We start from the raw sequence: 22,149 nt of genomic DNA, 5'->3' as shown, positions 1-22,149 counted from the left end.
TCACACTGTATTTTCTAGTCTGTCCTCAGGGAGAAAAGGTTTATAAATGCAAGCAAGCGATTCGCTTCAACTTGACAAATGAGCTCTCCAGGAATACATTCGTGGAATACAAATGAAGTTAAACCAGAATAAGATCTATAAAAATACAGTATTTAAGAAATACAGAAGCATAATATAATAAACCTTTGGAGGCCCACACGCCTTTGCATCAAAATAAGCACAAACTGAGTTGTTTTAAGATTTTTATTGAATGCATCACGAATCAAATAAAGTTCAGTAATTCTACATATTTCAAATTTTCCCTTGTGTTTTGACATTGAGAGGACCAAAAACTGCATTGTATGCACTGATCTACCAAACTGCTATATGCACTAATGAAGCAGTATTTACATATGGTTCTAGGTGGTATTTTGTACTCTACTGCTAGTGTCTTCCTATGAGAAAGGAGCCAGAATCAATTTGGGCGTAATAATATTTACTCATAAATGGTCAAGCATGCTGAAATATTTGAAGTACATATTTTTAAGATCAATGCAAGAAATGCCCTAGGCAGAATTTGAAAATAATGAGAAAAAAAATAAAAAAATAGCAAAGTTCTGCTTTAATTAATGCAAAGAACACAAAGGTTTGCATGAAAAAAATGGATCACACCGCATTATTCAATCCATGAAACCCCAGTGCAAAAAAAACCCACAAAGCAGAATTTGACTTGTTCAGCCACCGCTCAAATTAATCAACTGATATGTTGAATATTACACTCTATAATGTCACCTTGCAGCTCATCCTGAGCAACACCACAGGAGGCCCAGTATATTAAAAAACAGTCTGTCAACACATGTCAGGCATCACATTTCATGACAAATGCAAAACAATCTTCTTTGAAAAAAGGGGAGAAAATGTCACTTAATTTTGTGTACTTGTGGCCTGGGTCCAAAAGTGATAAACGCTTCACAATTAGCAAAGCAGTTAAAATGCCAGAGATGCCATATGGCTCTTGCCTTTCTTCAAAAATTCAGAAAAAACATTTGAAAAGTGCTGAAATCTAAGTGAAAAAAATCCATGAGTACAGCTGATTTAATGTGCTATGCTGTCTGGTAAATTAGGTATTCTGCCCATGCTCAGACTGCACAATCTAAATTCGTACAGCGTACAGCATTACAGCTCAAGGCAAAAATATCAAACTCAGAAACTGAGGTCTTTGAGTTAAAACTAATAAGCACTTAAAAGAGGCACAAAAGAATATTCAATGAATAAATTTAATTATAGTGTGAAGTGTAAATTTTTGAATTTTTATTTTGTATAAATTTTATTTTGAACATTAGAAATTTCAGTTACTGAGAAAAATGGCAGATTAATAATGTTTAAAAAGGATTTTAAGTGATTTGTTGAACAAAGATAATTATGCCATGAGCGGTCAGTTTGTATAATTAAAAAATAAGTTTTTATAGGTGATCTCATGAAAAATTGATACAAAAGCACAACAAAAAAATCTAACAAGAAATGTGTAAAGATCCAAGCCTTTGTTACCGCTAGGCTTGACTGTTCAAATGCTCTCCTGGCCAGCCTCTCATCTTCCATCCTCCATAAACCTGAACTCAAACAAAATATTTTTGTGCATATTCTAACTTGCAGCAAGTCCACCACTGTACTCATTGACCTATATTGGCACCTAGTCTGGCAACAAAATGATTTTAAAGTTCTTGTTTTTCAAATCACTCCAAGGCTTCATCCCTTCCCACTTCTGGAACTTCCTCCAGCCCTGCGAAACTCAGATCTCTGCATTTCTCCAATTCTGACCTCTTGCACATCCCCAATTTTAAACGTGCCTCCAGCTGCCTGAGACCTCAGCTCTAGAATTTCCTCCTTGAACCTTTCTGCCTCACTACTTCCCTCTCCTCTTTATGATGCTCTTTAAAATCTACCACTTTGGTCAAGCTTTTGGTCACTTGTCCTAGTTATCTCATTCTGGCTCTTTTTTTGCACCTTCAAGTGCAACTATATCCCTTTTATATCATTGTAATCCAGTGTGCCCTGACCAAGGTTTAATAAAAATTTATTCAACTACACTCACGTGAAGCACCATGGAACATTTTACTATGCTATGCTATAGTGGTAAAAAATATCAAAAGCAGCAAATCTGCCTTTACACTTGCTAATTTCAAACTTTCAGATCGAGTGTAAGATTAGGCACTCACCATCTCTCCAAGAGAAGCAGCAATCATGTGAACAAGTGGAGCCTTTTTTGTAGACACACAGGAATCCAGCACAGATTTTGTATACTCATAGGTAACAAAGAAAAGAGCAGCTGAAATTAATCAAGCACAAAAGAAAAAAATTTTAGTCAGTCTAAAAGTTAAGTGTTAGTAAATTGCTCCAAAAAGAATTTGCAATACAGTGATTTGGGCACTCATTCCAGTTACTCAGAATATTTATTTATCAAGAGTCAAATGGATTTAAATTTTGAACAATTATAGCTCTCAATGTGGAAGTTTCACCTCTTAGGGATACAAGACTAGTTTTCTTTAAGGAATATAGCGCAAAGTTCCACTCTTAATATTAGTTCTGACCTGTTCATTTTAGTCTAACCACTTCACACCATTTGGCATACTGGCTTTTGCACCTTTACATCATCACATACAATGATAGTAAAACAAAGTTTCCTGAAAATAAAAACATGTCTAAGCGTTTCGTCTTGCACTCATCAGAGCACACAAAAGGATACCAATATAAGGGAGAAAACAACAATTTATACTGTCTGTGAAGAGAGTGCTGATTGGTTGGCAAGTGACATTGCCATTGAGAATGCACCACTGATGGTGGCTAACAGTTAACTGCCCAGCATTGTTTGAAATTTAAACCAGACAGCTTGACCCTGATTGCTCAAGGCATTGCCCTGAGGAATGGCTGTCATTTATTTTATTTAGCTGAAACAGGAGCAAACATTGATGATGGTGGTTGACTTTTCCTTGAACCATAGCATTCTTTGTGATGATGGTGCTGAGCATGGTGTTAGATAGGAATTTCCAGGATGCTGACCCAGTGAAAACGAAGGAATGGTGACTAACCATTCATGACACAATGGCACACTTGTTTTACCTTAAACGTGGGGTTGTGCCCCATACAAATTAGAATGAAGACTAGCAAGAGAAAGCAGAGCCACTGCCACTCACACACGAGAGTTGAGCAATAGAAAGCAAGTGTTTGGCGTCTCTTTAATAAAAAACAGAAAGTGCTGAAAAAGCTCAGCCGGTCTGGTAGCATCTGTGGAGGGAGAAACAGAGTTAACGCTTCGAGTCCAATATGACTCTTCTGTGAAAGCATCTCTTTGATTAATCACCAGTTACAGGTCCCCGACAAAATATGGTCAGTTAGAAGCTAAATTTGGAAATACAAATGCTGACAGAGTAAGGTTCCTTCATAAAGACCGAATCAAACCTTCACATGCCCATGTGGCAAATGAATAGACAAACAAGTACCCAAATCTTTGTGATCATTTTATAATTCAAGGCAACCAAATCATACACATTACTTTGGGAAACAGCAGTTTAATATTTGCCAAGTTGTGACTTCATTTAATGGACGATGGTATATTTTGTTCTTTAATTTGTAGTATTTTGATTTTCAATTACCCGGGTCCAATCACCTTTTATAAAGATGTACTTTCTTAAAGGCTACCTTGAAGGTATGGTTGGGTGGGGAGGGGGGAGTAAGGGAAGAGTTCAAAGGCAGATGTCAATAAGGTAGTCATGTTAAATTTGTTTCTGACAGAATTTTGTTTGCAATCAAGACAACAGCAAAAATACAAACAGCCAAGCATACTGTGCAACATATTTTAAAGAAGTAATCTTCACTTTTTAAACAAGCTGGCAAGAAATCACATTGAATCCAAGAGAAGACAAAGCATGAAATTACAGAAAGCATTTATATCTATGAAAAATGAATCAAATGTTATTCCAAGTAGAATTATATGAATTTAAGAAAACATAGGATGTTCATCAATTCCGACATTTTCTTTCCCCTTGCCATATCACAGAGTTAAAAACTGAGCAGGGTTAACTAATATATGTGCCTTGAAAAATACATAAAGCAAGGAGCACTAATTCAGCTAGATCTCAGCCAGGTACATTGGTATGGATAAAAGAAAAGCCCTATTTCAGGCGATGTACAAAAGGTAAACAGTACAAAATACCACAGCTGCATCATTACAAGCCATAATTGTAACACTAATGGATTATATTACAACCGCAGGTTGAGCCATTCAGAAATTTTCCATCAAGCTGAGGGCCCACTGGTGCTTAAAGTGGTCTGTTACAAAAGTATAATCATTTTCATTATATTTTTCTGGTTTATTGCAAGGTAGGTTTATGGGTGTGAGTGCAGATGGTTCTGTCTGTGTAATTTAATTACATTTGGAGTCAGGTAAACTGCAAGTTTGAAATTATCAAAAGAAGCTAGGTGTAGAAATGTACTTGAAATGCTAATAAATAAACATGGATACTGTCTTAGCATGTAAGGTGTGAAGGGAATTTGCATTTTTAGATAAGTGAAGGTATTGTTTGGGTTTCAAAGCGATGTTAGTATGTTTACAATTAGCCAGATAAGCAAGGCTAAGGAGTGTGTTTATTTTTCCCAAAGGTTACTGACAGTATTGGCAACATGAAAGTTTTTATATTATGTGAAATTTCAAAGACTTATAGAACAATGTAATTTACATATTAAACAGAGAGAAACATATATAAAGGAAAATGAAAGGCTATGTTGGGACCTATGTAGGATCTAACAGGAATGTGTGAAACAGCTTCGAAGAACCCTTCAGCCATCTGTGCATAAGTCTGCTGTATCCAGTAACTAAAGTTGGATACTGTGTTAACTTGCTGGGTTTATCTTTTAATCTAAAATCTATTTTGGACTGTTGCCTTAAAGGGGGTGTGTAACTGGCAGTCAGGTTAATTAGGAATTTTAGGATTTGTTATAGTATTAAGTAATTGTAGTCTTTTGTATGTGCTTGAAATCTTTTATTTTGTTAGTAAATATTTTCATTTAATTTTTAAAATCTCTAAAGGTCTCAGTGGACTCATTACTTCTGAATTCAGTGCACACATCTTCTTGTAATAAATACAAATTGCAAAACCATTACAATAGCGTGACCAAGTTTCCCTTGAGGATTTGGTCCACCTGGCACACATCATCTGCCATGTCATAACAGGTCTCTGATCACAGCACTGTATTAGGCACTACTGTTTCACAGAAGCAACTATATACCTTCAATTAAAATATATTTCTAGTTAGAAATATGAAATACAGCTACGTGGAATGGAATCATAGAAATGAAATTTATACCAAGACATTTTCAGCAATTTGTCCAATTGGGATTCCCTACAAGTTAATGTATAAATGATATGTGGAATGAACATGCCTTTTCAAAAGGTTATCGCCTCAACCATACATTTTCTTTATGCAAGCATGCTTTCTGAAGCACTTATACTTCTGAGGCAAAAGCTTGTGAGTGCAAGTCCATTCCTTGGTTTACGCTTCATTGCAGTACTGAAGGAGTGCTGTATTAGCAGGTGAGTCTTGAAACTTAGGTCCAGTTGTTCTCTTAGATGAATGTAAAGAATCCCATGATACTATTCAAAATAAAGGGGAGTTGTCCTAGTGTCCTTGTCAACATTCATCCTTCAGCCAACACCTCAAAACAGATTAGTGGTCATTTATCTCATTGCTGTTTGTGGGGCTTGTGCATAAATTGGTTTTCCATATCTTACAATGGCGGCTAAATTTCAGAAGTTCTGAGGCACTTTAGAAATAAACAATGCTATATAAATGAAAGCTCTTCATTCCTTCAAAATGTATTTTAGAAAAGACAATTAGCAGCATGGTGGCAGAGTGGTGGGGAGGAGAAGGGGTTGGTGGGGGATGCAAAGAGCATAAGAGAGTGCAAGTGTGCATTTTATAACATACTCATATTCTAATGGCGTGTGAATGAGGAATCAGGGGTTTTGAGAGTTGAAAAGCAGTTTGAAAACACAGTCATGTTCTCTAGATTTTAAAGTGAACAGCTGATGATCAAAGCACTTGCACTAAACTTCAGAACATGCGAATTTTTAAAAAACATTCTATTAACTAATCCTTAAATGGCAATGTCAGAGAATAGTTTCTCACCTACAAATAAAAAAGGGAAAAATATGTAAATTTTAATAAGGAAATTTGCTAAATGATTACAAATACCTGTACCACTGCACTAATCAATTGTTTAAGCAAATTTGCAATAAAATCTTATTATCATTTCAATTGTATCTAGTTTTCAAGCCCATTTTCAGGGTCTGAAGAAGGGTCATACAGACTCAAAACGTTAACTCTGTTTCTCTCTCCACAGATGCTACTAGGCCTGCTGAGTTTTGACAGCATTTTCTCTTTTTGTTTCAGATTTACAGCATCTGCCATATTTTGCTTTTACCCATTTTCAGGTTATTGGCACCAGCTATCAAATTGTGGTTCAAAATTTCTACTCAAATGCATTTGCTTAATCTCAAGACGTAAAATCTTCCATGAACCGATGCAATCAGGCAGCATTTTAATACACAATCGCTTTTTCTTCTTGTATTAAAAAGAATTCCTTGATACATTTAAGAATGACAGTTTTCATTAATACAGGAACCCAGCAAGGCTCCTTAGACAGCACCTTCCAAACCCACGACAGCTGCCATCTAAAAGGACGAGGACAGCAGGCACATGAGAAGGAAGTTCCCTCCCAAGCGCTCACCATCCTGACTTGGAAATATATCGCCGTTCCTTCACTGTCACTTAGTCAAAATCCTGGAACTCCCTCCCCAACAGCACTGTGGGTGTACCTATACCACATGGACTGTAGCAGTTCAAGAAGGCAGCTCATCACCACCTTCTCAAGGGCAGTTAGGGGTGGGCAATAAATGCTGGCTTAGCCAACAAAGCCCACATCCCAGGAATGAATAAAAAAAACAGCTGAAAACAGATTATCACAAAAAAAATAAGCATTTTTAATCAGTTAGAAATGACTTTAAAAACTAAATGTGTAGTCAAGTTTTACTGCTGCAGCCTGTAGCTACTCCTACTAGAAGATCTGATGTCATGGTATGTCATGCTTGTCTGTCTTGCGCCATCCTCACACATCCACCATAGCTCTTCTGCAACCGCTCTGTGATGTTCATCATCCAACTATGCCTAGGCTGACCCCTGCTTTCTGCTGCCCTCCACTTTGCTCTCTAGAAGAGATATCTGTAGCTTATCAGCTCTGATCAGCTGGCCAAAATACTGACATTTTCATTTCTGGATGTGACTTTTTAAGAGTTTTACTACATATTTAACATTTAAAAGCATTTTTTAAAGGGGCCATAGTGTCCAGGCAACTAAAAAATAACTTTTTTTTTTACATCCTCCTTGAAGGCCTGCAATCAGGCACAATTCACACAAACTCGGCATAGTGTTTAACTTGATCTGGAGGGGTGGGGGCATCTTTTGGGGATTAACTTTCAGTGTAACAGTTTTTATACCAGCTTAAAAAATCTCACAAACTTGATTTGCGCTGGATGTGACTTATTGAACCATAGAATAGTACAGCACAGAGGGCCATTCGGTCCATCAAGTCTACAGCAGAAATCTGCTTAGTCCCATTTGCTGGTTCTTTTGCCAAATCCCTGGATTTTTTTCTTCTTTAAATATTTATCCTATTCCCTTTTGAATACTATGATTGAAATCTGTAACTACCACCCTCCTGAGGCAGTGTATTCCAAATCCCAACCACTTGTTGCATAAAGAAGTTTTTCCTCATGTCACCCTGGTTCTTTTGCAAATTACCTTAAGTCTGTACCCTCTGGTTATCCATCCTTCAGCTATTGGGAGCAGCTTATCTTTATTTTCTCTCTTTTCAACACCTCTATCAAATCCTAAGTTAGCCTTCTCTGCTCTAAGGAGAACACGCCCAAAATTCTCCAGTCTATCCACGTAACCGGTACTCCCTGTAAGCCACACAGCAACCCAGAAGTTCCTGTACAGGTCAAGTTCAAGTCTCTTCCTTTGAGTCCATGCGCATAAAAATATAAAAGATCCCACGCACTTAAATTAATAGGTCACGTGCAACAGAAAAAAAGGAACATTACAGGTAACTATAATCTCTAATTCCTGGAACACCTTTCGTAAATCTCTTAGGCAGCATTGGCAAAGCATTCATGTCTTTCCTAAAGCGTGGTGCCCAGAATTGGACACGATGATCCAGCTTGGAGTTCTTCAATCTTTTGTGCAGGTTTGGCCAATTTTGGGCGAATAACCACCACAAATAAGCAGAAACTCTATCTCATAGTATTTTCTCCAAGCAACCACAAGCAAGACCAGAAGACATTCACTCGTGCAGTTTGAAGACATGGTCCACAATTTTCTTCCGACAGGATGAATTTCTAAACTGGGAAATCTCTCCTTTCATTGGTAGTTTTGAACAAGGAATTTTCACAATTGCACCATTTTACATTGAACTTAGTAAAAATGGGGGTTTTATATCTCTTTCTCCTGCCCTCTACGATTGTGCACATCAACAGTAATGCTATCAGCAAAGATGGAGGGGACAGTTTGGAATCACTATAAAGTCATGTGTCACTTACCAATCTTTATTTTTATTCATTCATGGGGTATGGGCATCACTGGCTGGGCCAGCATTAATTGCCCACCTCTAATTGTCCTTGAGAACTGAGTGGCTTGCTAGGCCATTTCAAAGACCATTTCAAAGAGTCAACTACATTGCTGTGCGTCTGGAATCACATGACCAGGTAAGAGCTTCAGATTTCCTTCCCTGGAGGAACATTAGTGAACAGGTGGGTTTTTACGACAATCAACAATGGTTTCATCAGATTTTTTATTGAATTCAAATTTCACCATCGGCCATGGTGGGATTCTAACCCAGGTCCCCTGGGTATCTGGAATACTAGTCCAGTGACAATACCACTGCACCACTTCTTCCCTTCATTAAAGTACAGCTTTTATTTTAAACTGGATTTGGTCAGCACACTGCATCAGTTGCAGGTTCAGTAATCAATTGCCTTTCAAATGATTAATGTGCAACAATCTGTTCATTTAAGTAACAGCTAACATGTTGGTCCAAAGATTTTTGAATTTAAAGCTGGTCATAAGAGAAAAAAAATTGTCCGTGACTTGGTTTTAATTTAAGAAATTGACTGGAACTAATGACCTTTACAGTTTATTAAGCCATGCTGATCACTACAGTGGAGCATAAAACTTGCCTTTGTTTCAGGGATGAAAATCTAATTGTTTCCCCAAACTGTTAGCTGATGAACCTGTGACATTTCAAAGTGGCTGACAAATTATGTTCCAGTGAACTTTTCATGTTAAATTTCATTGCTGTGTGCTGTGATTGTTAACCAGCGATAGGGCAATGGTAGTTCTTTAGGGTAGTGTCCACGGCCCAAACATCTTTGGCTGCATCATCAATGACCTTCCTTCCATCATAAAGTCAGAAGTAAGGATGTTCTCTGATGACTGCACAATGTTCAGCACTATTTGTAACTCCTTAGATACTGAAGCAGTAGTCCATGTCCAAATGCAGCAAGACCTGGACAATATCCAGGCCTGGTCTGACAAGTGGCAAGTAACATTCGCACCACACAAGTGCCAGGTAATGACCATCTCCAACAAGGTATAATCTAACCATTGCCCCTGGACATTCAATGGCATTACCATCAAAGAATGCCCCACTATCAACATCCTGGGGATTACCATTGACCAGAAACTGGACTGAACTAGCCATATAAATGCTGTGGCTACAAGAACAGGTCAGAGGCTAGGAATCCTACAGCAAGTAATTCACCTCCTGACTCCCCAAGGCCTGTCCACCATCTACAAGGCACAAATCAGGAGTGAGATGGAATACTCTCCACTTGCCTAGATGAGTGCAGCTCCAACAACACTCAAGAATCTTGACACCAATCAGGACAAAGTAATCTGCTTCATTGGCACCCCATCCACAAACATTTATTCCCTCCACCACCGACGTACAGTCACAGCAGCGTGTACCATCTACAAGATGCACTGCAGGAATTCACCAAGGTTCCTTCAGCAGCATCTTCCAAGCCCACGGCCGCTACCATCTAGAAGGACAAGGGCAGCAGATTGATGGGAACACCAGCACCTGGAAGTTCCCCTTCAAGCCACTCGCCATCCTGACTTGGAAATATATCACCGTTCCTTCACTGTCACTGGGTCAAAATTCTGGAACTCCCTCCCTAACAGCACTGTGGGTGTACCTACACCATATGGACTCCAGCGGTTCAAGAAGGCAGCTCACCACCACCTTCTCAATGGCAATTAGGGATGGGCAATAAATGCTGGCCTAGCCCACAACCCATGAATGAATTAATGAAAAAGAAACGGTGGTTAGTTCCAAATCTTGTAGAGACCACAAATTTCATACATTAATAATGAATTAAATTTAGGGTTATGATGTCGACGAGCTATGCATAGCAGGTTCAATTACAAGCATAAAGACTTCTAGCACCTGGCTGAGAACACTCAATTTGTGGCATTTCTTCCAAAAGTTCTGTGAACAGCTAAAGTGAAGAGAATTATTGAAAACAAACAGCAACATATTTAAAAAGTGGAGATACACATCAGTTTTTGAGCACTAAAATTAGGTGATTCAGCCAGTACTTATCAATGTTCTGAAAGGACTAAGTTGATGAATTTGAGTTACAAGTCTACTGAAGCAGTGTGGTTATAAATTGCTTTATGCTTATTCCACATCAAGATGACTAACATCAGCTGAACATTTAACCACTTGTGCCTCTTTATCTTCACCACTATAAAGTCTGCTTAGAACTTCCTTCTTTCTACCCTCATGGATTTTTGTTTTTATATTTTGTCATCAAAGCTTCATGTTTAAAATTACAAGGGGTTACACTAAAGATTTAACAATACTGCCCTAGGTAGAGAAAATACCTGAATTCAAAATTTTAAAAAAGCATCTGCTGGAAATCGACTGTGGATAAAAAAAGGTTTCCTTGCCCAAAATGGCAAAAATGCTGACAACTTAAATTAGAAACTAGGAGCAGGAGTAGGCCATTCGGCCCTTTCAGCCTGCTCCACCATTCAATATGATCATGTTTAATTACAACAACCTTGGAAGAAACAAAAAAACATTAGAGGAACTTATAAATGCTTACATTTATCTTTGGGAAGTCTGATTCTAAAAGGTGCCAACATGCATCTCTGCATTCTCAGCACTATCTCCCTTCAGCTGTCTCTACTTGATACAAAATGCATTCTACATTAATGCTACCCTTAGTTAGAGCAAAGATGAAATGCTCCCCCTGTCAAACAATGGAAGCCACTGCATGCATCATTCTAAAATGGCACAGTGCAAACAGTGATGTTTCTGCATTTAAGTCACATTTTGGAAATCATCCTTCAGAGGCTAACAAATCACGTTGAGCCTCAAAATCTTGTGTATCCCTTCTTGCAAAATCGCTCCACCATTGGCAGCCATGCCTTCAGCTGCCTTGATCGCAAGCTCTGGACTTCCGTTCCTAAGCCTCTCTGCTTCTCTTATCTTTCTCTCCTCCATTAAAATGCTCCTTAAAACCTAATTCTTTAACCATCTGGTTTTAGTCATCTGTCTTAATAGCTCATGAGGCTAGGTGTCGAATTTTGTTAAATAACTCTTTTGTGCAACTCCCTGGGAAATTTTATCTTGGTAAAAGTCCCATATAAAGGAAAGTTGGTATTGAAATTGCAATATTTAAAGATCATGGTTTAACTATAGCACAATGGCTGGCTATAATTTACATAGAAAACAACAGATACATTGCATTGAAATAAAACAGTGATCTCAGGATATTCAGACATAAAGCAGAACATAAAGTCAGAAGAGTAATGAATTAGCATGTCATTTTTCAATTTGAAAACCTAGGTTGCATAGAGTTGTGATCAATCGGATCAAAGTATCTTGCTGTGTGTAGGGAGAAAAAGCATCACAGTAGTTTAATGCAGAGTGGCGTTCAGTGTTAGTATACATTGCTGGCATAGGTTAGAAAGAATGCAGCACAGCATCTGACCAAATATGGAAAGGCACCTTGCACCACCATCCTTCACATTGATAACAAGAGCAGGTTTAACAATTGACAAGATAAGAGCATAGGAGGAGCAGGCCATTTGGCCCATCGAGCCTGCTCTGCCATTCAATTACATAAAGGCTAATCATCTACCTCAATGCCAGGGGAATGGGAAAATGAAACAAAAACAAAAATAGCTGGAAAAACTCAGCAGGTCTGACAGCATCTGCGGAGAGGAAGACAGTTAACGTTTCGAGTCCTTATGACTCATCATCAGAAAATCTCTTCATGAGAAAATAAGTTGGGATAGTGCACCATGGTAACAGTCAGAGAAGATGTAATTTATGACTTTGAAGATGACTGTTTTAGTGCCACGGCAAGACAGGAACATGGAGTTGCAAGGTAAATGGAGAGAACACATATTTGGGAGGTGGGGCATATTTGGGCAGGAAGGGATGGTTAATGATGGTTGGTGGTTTGAAAGGACAGATGGATTAAGAATGGGTTTTTGATGAGCGGGGAAGGTGATAGCAGATGTGAAAGGGAGGGTGACAGTCCCAGAGTAACATCAACTAGTGTGGGCTCTAGGAAGGGAAGTTGGGTGGTCAATAGTTTAGCGGGAATAGAGTAGTGTGTGGGTCCCAAGGACAAGATGAGCTCAAAGAGACCATGAGTGTAATAGGAAGAGTGAAGCTGCAGAAAAATGCATGCTAAAGGCCAAGGCAGGAGGGTCTGTTTGGTAGGCAAGGGGAAGGGGAGAATGTGGCAACTGAACAGTACAGTGGTCTTATCTTAACTGTCTTCAAACTGGGACCCTCAGAAAATTGGTCAGTCCACAAACACAATAAAAAGATAATACATATTCAGTAATTTCAAAAAAAGCGCTTTAAATACTCAATAACCATACTACAGAAATTTCAATATTCTATATTTTTTCAAAGAATGTCCGATGAAAGCTAGAGTTACGTAAACAAGAATTTACCATTGGGAAAAGATCCTAAGGCGGTAGATGGAACACCAGCATAAATCCCACGAAACCCTCCAGCATTGTAGAACCCCTGGGGACTCTGTAGTCTGGTTTTCATGGTGTCCAGTGGGAACAGTGTCAAATCCACACACATCCCTGCCAAGCCACCAGCCTAAAGCAACAAGCATCAAACAAAAGTTTACACATAGACTGTAGTTCCAAAAGTTTATTGTATGCTACAAAAACCTTTATAATATTACTTATGGTACTATACAAACTTCTGTTAAACTGTGCAAACTACAGCCTCAAAACTTGGTAAATCAGTTGGCTGCTGTATGAGCAAGACTTTGAAACCACAGAACTTTCATGATTTTTCTATGGCATTTCTGAGGTTGTCAATCTGCTGAAAGGGCAGTGTATAAAAATCACCACAGTGTTGCTGCCACAAAGATCTAAATTCTGCTCAATATCAAATTACAGCATGTAAAGGAATGGTTTCAAAGATGTAATTAACCATAGATCCTCATTTTGATCAACAAGCATTGAATAGTTAATGATTGTAATAGAATCAATGTGGGCATCACAACATCAAAAAACAGACACACATTATGATGTGTTACCATCTCTTTTTCACTGTTATAACATCGAGAAACCCAGTGAAATCAATGCTTTACAGCCCTGAGTATCTGAAGTTTGGGAACTTTGATCACTTTTCACAGAAAAGATTTGGAAAAAAGATACGTAAATGTTGGATACTTCCATCAGTTTTTTTAAGCAGAGATGAAAAGGCGTTAAATGAGCCACACACTGAAGTTGTTTCCCCAAAACTTGAAGAGATTAAGGGATTTGTTAACCAGTCTTGGTAATTAATAAACCCTTGTACCCATCGTGTTGAAAGATCTCTGATCCCAGGCACTCAGCACGGGTTGTCTGAGATATTTCATCTCCCATTTAAAGGAAAGAGCATAAGGACAGAAATGAACAATGAGTCAGATTGAAAACAGACAAGCTACTAGAGGACACTGTCATCCTGACATAGAGGTTAGGATGTTGAACAACATTTACAAACAATTTTATTTAAGTAAAATGACACCTTGATGTAGGGAACTGTTGTTCATTATCTGGTATTATCTCACAAAACAAATTGAACAAAATGAAGTAAATGAGTCCAAACATAACTGCTGCTTTGTACATTCACTTGCTGCATTTGCACCTGGCCTCATCCAATCAAATATCTTTTCTGCCCACCTCCTGCTTGATTGGCACCCCATTCACCTCTTTCAACATTCATTCCCTCCACCACCGACGCACAGTGGCAGCAATGTGTACCATCTACAAGATGCACTGCAGCAACTCACCAAGGCTCCTTCAACAGGATCTTCCAAACCCGCGGCCACTACCACCTAGAAGGACAATGGTAGCAGATGCATGGGAACACCAGCACCTGCAAGTTCCCCTCTAAGCCACTCACCATCCTGACTTGGAAATATATCACCATTCCTTCACTGTCGCTGGGTAAAAATCCTAACAGTACTGTGGTGTATCTATACCACATGGACTACAGCAGTTCAAGAAGGCAGCTCACTACCACCTTCTCATGGGCAATTAGAGATAGGCAATAAATGCTGGCCTAGCCAGCGATGCCCATATCCCATGAAAAGAATTTTTAAAAACATTTTCAATATCCATTTATTCTGAATCTTTATTAGTGTCATCTCTTATCCACCTTCCATTGACTTGCTCTGGCTGAATGACAATTGCAAGATATTTAGATTCAGAGGCTCCAAAAATCAAGAATCTTCAAACCTAAAGTTCCAGCTTTACAAGAGTGACTTTTGAAGCAGAGCAAATATTTGCTCTGGACAGCTGGAGACTTAAATGCAAAACCCTATCCTTCTGCTCCCTTCACCGGAACAGGAGTGAGCCATTCAGACCAGAGACTGCTCAACTCTTCAAGATCACATATCTTAACTCCATCTACCATTAATTAAATCTTCCCTTAACCTCCAATGGAAATAGTGCAAATAGTTCAAATCTCTCCTCCTAACTATAGCTTCCCATGGCTGGCACCAGCCTGGTGAATCATATCCTCCATGGCTTGAATGTTCTTTCTTATGGTGGGGCACGCAAAACTACACAGTACCCTATCTATGGCCTATTCATCATCTTGTCCAACTCTAGCATTACTTTAATACGCTTGTACTCCATGTTTCTATTACAAAAATCAAAATGCTGCAGGCTTTTTTAAAAATGACTTTATCTGCACTCATACTTCCAGAGAATTACATGTTGAGCAACAAAGTCTCCCTGTTAATCCAAATCTTTCAGCATCTTTCCATGGCATGTCTACTCCCATACTCTGTTCTTTCTTCGCAATATTTATAGCTTCACACTTCTCCACCTTAAATGACAACTGCCACCCTGTTTGCCCTTTCCACTAAATTTGTCTACATCCTACTTAAGTCCTCTAGAGTCAATTTTAATGTCAGAAAACTTCAAAGACATGCTACTGTGCACAAGTCTGAATGATAGATGTCAAAAACAGAAATGGATTCAACAGGGACTCCTGGGGTAAACCATTTTCAATATGAACAGCACCCATTAAACCAAATGCTTGATTTTCTATCCCCCAGTCAATCTATCTACACTGTGACATTTTCTCTCATGTCATATGATTCGAACTAGCCTCCTGTGCAATACTTCAACGAATCACATTCAAAATTTCACATTTATACTTTATATACGGCATTTGCCTTATTTATTCAATTGGTGTGTCTTCAAAAACTCTATTAAATTTCCTAAACACAATTTGCCGTTAATAATCCACACTGGCTGTAACTGATTAATTTAGGTATTTCCAAAAGATCACTAATCTTCTCTCAAATTACAGATTCCAAGAGTTTGTCTACAATTGATGTGAAATTAACTGGTTCATCATTACAATTGATGTGAAATTAACTGGTTCATCATTACAATTTATTCTTCACTCTATTCTTGAGCAGAGGAGTTACATTGGTTAGCTTCCAGCCCTTCACACAACTTACAAATCAAAGGAGGACTGTGATGAACCTGCAAGGTAGGAGTTTAAAACAAAGAATGGGAGAGCATTACTTCCTGGGAATTAAGGAAAGGGAAGATGGTGTAAGCTTTTGGCTGTGCGGTATGTCGCAGAACTACCAGTCATGAACCTGGCACTGGAAATATGCCCCCCTTTCTTGCTATTTCCCAAGGCAAGAGTAGGTTTTCCCCTCATAAAGCATGAGATGCCCCTCCAGCATTTGCTTCCCATGGGAATTGCACAACAACTTCCTCCGCAACAAGGTTGAGCAGAAGGTTCACAGGCATGGGAGAGCTGAAGAAAGAGATGCAATGATCTCAGCTTGTACAAGCGAAGGAAGCAGTTTTCAGAATTATAAGTGCAGTTGATGTGAGGCAAGCCATACAGGATGTGGAGTGGAAGCTTTATCTAGAGTGCACTGTTAAGCATTAGTTACCATAGAAACATTAAAAAAATGCAGCACAGAAAGCAGCCATTGAGCCCATTGGGTCTGAGTCAAAAAAGAGCCAGCCAGTCGAATCCCACTTTCCAGCATTTGGTCCATAGCCCTGTGGATAACAGCACTTCAAGTGCATACCCAAGTTTTTTTTTTAAATGTGATGAGGTATTTTGCATCTATTACCCTTTCAGGGAGCGAGTTCCAGACCCCCATCACACTCCGGGTGAAAAAATTTCTCAACTCCCCTCTAATCCTTTCTGCCAATTACTTTAAATTGATGCCTCCTGGTTACTGACCTCTGCTAACTATGTCCTTCCTAACCTCTTTGTTAGGCCCCTCATAATTTTGCACACCCCAGTTAAATGTCCCCTCAGCCTCATGTTCCAAAGAAAACAACCTCAGCCTATCTAATCTGGTGGAGGAGCTTTTTAAAAAAATAGTCAAGAATGCACAGATGTTCCGAGTAGCCAAGTAAGTCACTGCGATGAAAATGATCAAATGTTTTGCCACACTGCTCTGCAGCCCTGGTAGTGAAAGAGAATTGGCACTCTGTGCCAGTGCCACCAGGTAGCAAGAGTGACAGGTTTTCTGCCATGGACACCAGCAGTTTATGTTCCTTGATATCAATTTTCTCAAGGATCTGCAGGTCATAGTCTGTGAAATTGTATCATCTTCGCTGCTTGTGGTTTATGTCCTGCTGCATTGTTTGACTGCATGAGTCAGCTTCTCCTCTAACAGAAAGTCTGAAAAGCACATAAAAAGATTCACCAGGCATGCAATCAAGAGAATCAGCTGAGTGAACACATTGTTCCTTACTTCTGTGTGTCTCCTGGTGTATTGCTGCACTGCAGCCAGAACTGTCTTTTTAAAGGTTGTATTTTCATTTCTACACCTTTTTTTAAACATGATTTACAGCAATAGCTCCTCCATTTGATAAGCAAATAAGATGACAGAATACCCACATGCAAATATCTCTCCAGGCCACTGTCAGGCTGAAATCTTTTTCTATCAGCGTAAAAGCATCTCACTACATGGAAATTCTAGGTCCCTGTCTTTTGATAGTTTCTTGGTCATATTAGCGCGGATAGCTGGTGGCATTGTGATAACGTCACTGGACGAGTAATCTAGATGCCCAGGCTAATCTGCTGGGGGCACAGGTTCAAATTCCACCACGACAACCGGTGGAATTTAAATTCAATTAATAAAGTTTGGAATTGAAAGCTAGTCTCAGTAATGGTGACCATGAAATTACCAACGATTGTCATTAAAAACCCATCTGATTCATTAATGTCCTTCAGAGAGGGAAATCTGCCATCCTTAACTGGTCTGGCCGACATGTAACTCTAGACCCACAGCAATGTGGTTGACTCTTAACTGCCCTCTGAAATGGCCTTGCAAGTCACTTAGCTCAAACGTACTTAGGGATGGACAACAATAAGAAGAATAAATAAAATTGCCCCTTTCGCCCACAATACTGCAGAATCAAAGACAGTCATCCCTTCAACCAACCTAATCTGATCTATTTTACTTAATTAAACCATTAACTACTTGAACTCAGTTTTCATTTGAAATCGCTAGCATATGTTTTCTTTTCAAAAGACAGGCAGGCTTGCAGACATAGCACCTTTCATAACCTCAGGACATCCCACGGCACTTTACTGTCAATGAAGTACTTTTGAAATGCAGTTACCATTGTAAATGTAGGAAACTTTTAGTTTCATCAAATATTTAATTAACGTTTAATTCGTGCCATTAGCTAGATTAACAAAGCAAAAACCCCAATTTACCTGTCACGGCCCCAAGCAAAATGGAAAGTGTTCACAAATTTTTAAAGCACACTTCAATCAATGGAAATGGTGATTGATACAATACGTGACAGATCTTTACTACAGCTGTTCATTCATTGGTTGCCAAGGGGAGGTTTTACTGTAAAAATGTCGTCGTAATTATTAATTTTTAATAACGGATTAATATGCAAGTTATCAGTTAAAACCTCCGAACAAAAATCATTAAAACGCTCCTTATTATTAATTCTATTTTATTTTTCTATTTCGTCTGTACTGAAGGTGTAAAATCAAACACTGCCTGATACTCTCCCTTCCTGCAGATAAGTGTTTAAACTGACGAAGTAATTCCGGTGTAGAAGCACTCACCACAAGAGAGGCTAGGAACTCTCTGCCATCCATCACTGCAGACTCAGTCTCTTCAAAAACTCCGCTCAGCTGAACCGAGTGACTGAAACTCAACTCCTCCTGGGCGCCGCCATGTTCACCCGACCCCGAGGCAGTGCTTCCGGGGTCAAATCTCACTACTTCCGGTTACTGCACAAACCTTGGAGAGTTCAATGTGTCAGCAGCACTTACAGTTCCATCCTCAGCATCACCAGCAGACTCAAGCAATCCTCAGGGTTGATCCACTGGGCATAACTTGAGTTCAAGTTCAAATTATTTTTCTTAAGCTCTAGAGAGCTGGTAATTCTAAAAAAATATGTTGGAGACCAGTTATAATCAGGAAAAGGGGACATAGATTGCAAATCCATTTGTAGCAATTATAGTTTTGAAAAATGTTAGGACTGCAGCTTTAAAAATAATCCTGTGTTGTAAGATCACATGATCTGTGTAAACCAATGGGTTAGCAGTGTGGGGAACCTCCAGGGGAGAGTTCTTCTTTAGTTATAGAGTTTGATGAACACATGTAGTTTGGTGCTGCTGTCTTGTAAATAAAGTTCAATGTTTCCACCAAGTAAAGTTTCCTGGAAAATCAACTCTATAACAAACTGGCGACAAGGATAAATCAGATCCGGTGCTGTCCCTTGCCCAGCGATTGTGAGTGTCTAAGATAATTAAAATGAAAGGAAGATATACACATCTGAGATGCCACAGTTTGGCATAATCGGTCTCTTTGAACCAGCCTCAGACAACTGATCTCAATATATAGAACGTCTTGCGTTATGCTTTCAAACCAATGAAATCAAAGGGGAGGAAAAGAGGAGAGCGATTCTCCTGAGTATTTGTGGGAGAAAAACCGACAATTTAATTCGAAGCTTGATGGCCCCCAGTGCCTCAGATTCAAAGACCTTCAGTGAATTAGTAGACCTCATTAAGCGACATTTTCAACCCAAGCCCTCAGCAACAATTCAAAGGTTCATGTTCAATTCACGGAACAGAGCCCCGGGGGAGACCATTGCTTCCTACATGGTGAAAACAGCAAAAGGAATATTGTGATTTCGATGAAACCCTGAATGATATTCTCGGATCGTTTGGTCTGTGGGGTGCAAGAGGATGCTATTTAGCGAAGATTGCTGACTGAAGTGGATCTTGATTTTAAGAAAGCATTAGAAATAGCGCTTGCGATGGAAAGTGCTGTAAGGGATTCACAAGCGATTCAGGGTGGGCAAAATGGTGCTGTTTTCCTAGTTGGGCGGGAATGGTCAGCTGAAAGTAGCGTAAAAAACCAGGATTCCACCGTGAAGCGGGAAACAGCCCCCGCTAACTGAAAATTTAGAGGAAACAGTTTAGCAGCAAATTCGAAAACTAATTTTTTTTGACATGGAAAGAATCATATTTCTAACAATTGGCAATTTTAAAAAGTGGCATCTTATTTTTGTCACAAAAGTGGGCACATATTGAAACATTGCAAAGCGAGATTAAAACAAGCTTCCAGGCAACAAATGAAGTCCAATGAAGTATGTAGTGTGGAAGAGCCAGAAACAATCAATTCTGACATTTATTCCTTATTCAACATGAAAGTTGGGAAGACGGAGCCAATTACTGTCACGTTGCAAGTGAATAGTAAACCCTTAAAAATGGAAGTAGACACAGCTTCTACCATTGTAGTAGGAGAACACACTTTCAGATATTTAAATAAAGGTGCTCAACAATTAAATTTGGAACAAACATCTGCTAAGTTGAAAACGTACAAAGGCGAAGAAATCCAGGTAAAACATATCACCAGAGTACCTGTTTATTATAGACGCCAAAGAGCACAACTACCAGTAATGGTGATAGAAGATGAAGGACCAAGCCTTCAAGATCATGAATGGTTGAAAGAGTTTAAATTAACCTGGTCTGGAATCTTCCAGTTGCGAGCAGGAGGGTTAACAGAGCTGCTAAAAAAAAATGACTCTGTCTTCAAGGATGAATAGGGAAAAATCCAAGGCCTACAGGCCAAGATTTACGTGGACCCAGAAGCAACTCCTCACTTCTTGAAAACAACACCGGTGCCATACGCCCTGAGAGAGAAGGTTGGTGCTGAATTGAACTAGCTGGGTGTTATAAAAGTGGTTCAGTTCTCAGAGTGGGCAGCACCCATAGTCCCTGTCTTAAAACCGGATCAGACCATCTGGATCTGTGGTGCTATAAACTAACGGCCAACTAAGCAGCCAAACTGGACAGGTACCCTATTCCCAAGATTGAAGAACTCTACGCCAAACTAGCAGGAGGGACAATGTATACAAAGCTTGACATGAGTCAAGCATATCAGCAACTGGAACTGGATGATGCCTCCTGAGAATTTGTGACCACTAACACCCACAAAGGGTTATATCAATACACATGCCTGCCCTTCGGTGTATCTTTGGCCTGTGCCATTTTTCAGAGGACAATGGAGAACTTGCTACAAGGACTACTTCAAGTTGTGGTCCATCTGGACGATGTACTAATATCTGGATTCACGGAAAAGGAACACTTGGATAATCTAGATGAAATTCTGAAGTGATTTTTAGAAGCAGGAGTGCACGTAAAGAAGGAAAAATACACTTTTCAGGCAAATTCAGTCATTTATTTGGGCTACCGGGTAGAAGCCCAAGGGTCACACCCTGTTGAAGAGAAGGTTAAAGCGATCAGAGAGGCACCTGCACCTAAGAACATCTTTGAACTTAAATTATTTTTGCGGATGGTAAATTATTATGGCCGACTTCTACCAAATTTATCAACGGTTTATCTACATTCACTGCTAAAGAAAAACCAGCATTGGGTTTGGAAGTCACCCCAAGAAGAAGCCTTTATGACTGTAAAACAGCTCTTCCACTCTTCAAATTTGTTAGTGCACTACAACCTGACAAAGGAATTGGTGCCAACCTGCAATGTTCTCCCTATGGAGTGGGAACGGTACTATCTCACAGGATGGACAATGGTACAGAGAGGCTGCTAGGCTATGTATCCAGGACACTTACCACGGCTGGAAAAGGATATTGTCAGATCGAAAAGGAAGGTCTGTCGATTTTTTTTGGCGTAAAAAAATTCCATCAAAATGTGTATGGGTGACATTTCACGATAGTATCAGACGACAAACCACTTTTGGGTCTGTTTAGCGAGGAAAAGACTATCCCTCCCATAGCTTCTGCACAAATTCAAAGATGGGCCCTAATTTTAGCAGCATACGAATACACCTTTGTACATAGACCAGGGATTCATATAGCCAATGCCAGTGCCCTAAGTCGCCTTCCTTTGCAAGAGACCAATGACCATGTCCCAATTCCCCAAAAGCTCGTATTAGTGATGAATTTCCTGGATTCCTCACTAGTCCATGTCAGGCAGATAAGAAACTGGACGAATCGTGATCCAGTCCTTTCTCGAGTGAGAGACCAAATGTTACA

At 39.3% G+C, this 22,149-nt stretch overlaps 1 protein-coding gene across 3 annotated transcripts in view; it reads right to left on the bottom strand.

Moving 5' to 3' along the window:
• Nucleotides 1-18,852, bottom strand: part of slc25a26 (solute carrier family 25 member 26) — a 218,451-nt gene extending 199,599 nt beyond the window's left edge. For 2 of the 3 annotated variants that reach the window (XM_078543675.1, XM_078543676.1), the window contains exons 1-3: nt 18,707-18,852; nt 13,072-13,228; nt 2,196-2,305 (exon numbers count right to left, since the gene is read on the bottom strand). In XM_078543675.1, the coding sequence (XP_078399801.1) occupies nt 2,196-2,305; nt 13,072-13,228; nt 18,707-18,739 (300 nt within the window). In that variant the 5' untranslated portion in view covers nt 18,740-18,852. The remainder of the gene's footprint in view (nt 1-2,195; nt 2,306-13,071; nt 13,229-18,706) is intronic. The other variant, XM_078543674.1, reaches the window with a different exon arrangement.
• Between the last annotated feature and the right edge of the window lie 3,297 nt (nt 18,853-22,149).

This window comes from Cetorhinus maximus, chromosome 6 (assembly GCF_964194155.1).
Source record: "Cetorhinus maximus chromosome 6, sCetMax3.hap1.1, whole genome shotgun sequence".
Lineage (NCBI taxonomy): Eukaryota > Metazoa > Chordata > Chondrichthyes > Lamniformes > Cetorhinidae > Cetorhinus > Cetorhinus maximus.
This window is presented reverse-complemented; position numbering and strand designations above follow the sequence as displayed.